This window comes from Gobio gobio (assembly GCF_949357685.1).
Source record: "Gobio gobio genome assembly, chromosome: 11".
NCBI lineage: Eukaryota > Metazoa > Chordata > Actinopteri > Cypriniformes > Gobionidae > Gobio > Gobio gobio.
This window is the reverse complement of record NC_137104.1, coordinates 57,057,464-57,059,963: the sequence shown is the minus strand read 5'-3', so window position 1 is coordinate 57,059,963 and position 2,500 is coordinate 57,057,464. Positions and strand designations below refer to the sequence as shown.

At 41.8% G+C, this 2,500-nt stretch overlaps 1 protein-coding gene across 1 annotated transcript in view; it reads left to right on the top strand.

Moving 5' to 3' along the window:
• LOC307133536 (venom phosphodiesterase CdcPDE) overlaps window positions 1-2,500 on the top strand; it is a gene marked incomplete at both ends in the record, with an annotated part of 53,389 nt that overhangs the window by 14,465 nt on the left and 36,424 nt on the right. The window contains one exon of the mRNA XM_079828616.1: window positions 64-173. Within this exon, the coding sequence (XP_079684742.1) occupies window positions 64-173 (110 nt within the window). The remainder of the gene's footprint in view (window positions 1-63; window positions 174-2,500) is intronic.

The window sequence follows — 2,500 nt, the reverse complement described above, 5'->3', positions numbered from 1 at the left end:
TCACACTCACACACACACACACACACACACACACCTGTCCTGACCTCTGCCCTCTTCCCTCAGATCTGGAATACGGTCATGTATCAGGGGCTGAAAGCCGGAACGTTCTTCTGGCCGGGATCTGATGTGCCCATAAACGGGAGTTTTCCAGATATCTTCATGAATTACGACGGGTTAGTTTGTGTCTCACACACACATGCGTAACGGCAGTCCTGTGCGTCAGATTGGTCCTGACTGTATAAACACGGGGATCAGGTCAGACCCTCAGATCGTCAGCTCATCTCCTTTATCTCCTGATCTCAGGGCGTAGTCCGGCTTCCTCCCACGAGCTGCATAAAGTGCCTGATGCTCTTTCCTCCACAAACATCCAAACACTCTTACATCAAGATACAATTATTTACTTAAGAAGCAAAATGACTGGCGATATTGAGTCTTAAGTGAGTTTGTGTTTAAAACAAGGACAAACATCTGCAGATGAGGCCAAGATAACACACTCCACTCAAAGTGGAAACACTCTTTGCATTAGATGTTTGTTTGTGGGCCGTATTTCAGCCAGAGATGGGCACAAATACATGGAAATGTTTTTAAAATACAAATACAGTATGTTGAAAATACACAAAACACATGTGAAATGGGCGATTCCTATTAGGCTGAAATCTATCTGGGTCTATTCATTAATATGTTTTGTTCTAATGTCACAATCTCAAGTTTACTGGGTTTAACTTGATTATTTGGTTAGGGTTTAAGAAGTGTAGGCTACACTTTTTCACACGTGTCCTCAAAATGACCAAATCAGTTTATATGTGAAGAAATTCATTTATTAACACACTTCTCACGAGACGAGTGTTTGACAAATGATTCAGCAAACTACTTCCTCTCATCGCTGCTTTATGATGGTTTGGAGCATAGATATGCATAATAAAGGCTAGATGTCTCGTCCGCTGCTGGCCAATGGAGGTGGACGTCCACACCTGGCGGCCATTTTGTCTCACTCAGCTCGCTCACTCATTGTGTTTTAATGGTGCGTGTACTTTTTACATAACCATAACTTGCTCATTTTTCTACCGATTTTCAAACTGTTTGGTTTGTTATAAACGTCAGAGATGTAGTTATGACACAGCATACTTATAAATAATTATTCATAATTTGTTCAAGCATCCAGAATTATAGTCACGTTAATAATGTTTGTAAGAAACCAAAGCATGTGTAAATCCGTCCAGATTTCAGTGATATGAGAGTATTAGTGTTCAGATCACACGCCTTACATCAGGAGCCCTGCCAGAAAGCTCGCCTGTGACAAGATGGCCGCCTGTGACAAGATGGCCGCCGCTGATGACGTTAGAGACTCCGCCGCAAGACATTTAGCCTTTATTATGGATATCTATGTTTTTTTTAGCAACTTTACAGCGCAAGTCCAAAAAGGAGGACAAATGAGTGTCCGGCTTGAGGCTACGCCGGACAGGGGGCTTAAAATCCGGACGTATGGCCACCCTACTATGTATTGATTCACAATTTATACAACCCCAAATCAGAAAAAGTTGGGACAGTATGGAAAACGCAAATAAAAAAAAAAGAAGTGATTTCTAAATTTACTTTGACTTGTATTTCATTGCAGACAATATGAACACAAAATATTTCATGTTTTGTCTGGTCAACTTCATGTCATTTGTAAATATGCATCCTTTCCTGTCATTCAGACCTGCAACACATTTCAAAAAAAGTTGGGACAGGAGCAATTTAGGGCTAGTAATGAGGTAAAATGGTTAAATAATGATGTGATTTGAAACAGGTGATGTCAACAGGTGATGTCAACAATTATGATTTGGTACAAAAGCAGCATCCAAGAAAGATCTAATCCTTTAGGAGCAAAGATGGGCAGAGGATCGCCAGTTTGCCAACAAATACGTGAGAAAATTATTGAAATGTTTAAAAACAATGTTCCTCAAAGAAAGATAGGAAGAGATTTGGATATTTCACATTCAACAGTGCATAACATAATTAAAAGATTCAAGGAATCTGGAGGAATTTCAGTGCGTAAAGGACAAGGGCGCAAGCCTAAGCTGAACAACCGTGATCTCCGATCCCTCAGGCGGCACTGCATCAAGAATCGTCATTCATCTAGAAGCCATATCACCACATGGGCTCAGGACTACTTTGGCAAACCTTTGTCAAGTACCACAATACGTAGTTACATCCACAAATGCCAGTTAAAACTGTACTGTGCCAAAAGGAAGCCCTATGTTAACAGTGTCCAGAAGCGCCGTCGACTTCTCTGGGCTCGAGGCATCTGGGATGGACCATCACACAGTGGAAACGTGTACTGTGCTCAGATGAAGCAGTATTTCAGGTATTTTTTGGGAGGAATGGACGCCTTGTGCTCCGGACCAAAGAAGAAAAGGATCATCCAGACTGTTACCAGCAACACGTCCAGAAGCCAGGGTCTGTCATGGTATGGGGTTGTGTCAGTGCCCTTGGCAAAGGTAACTTGCACTTCTGTGAA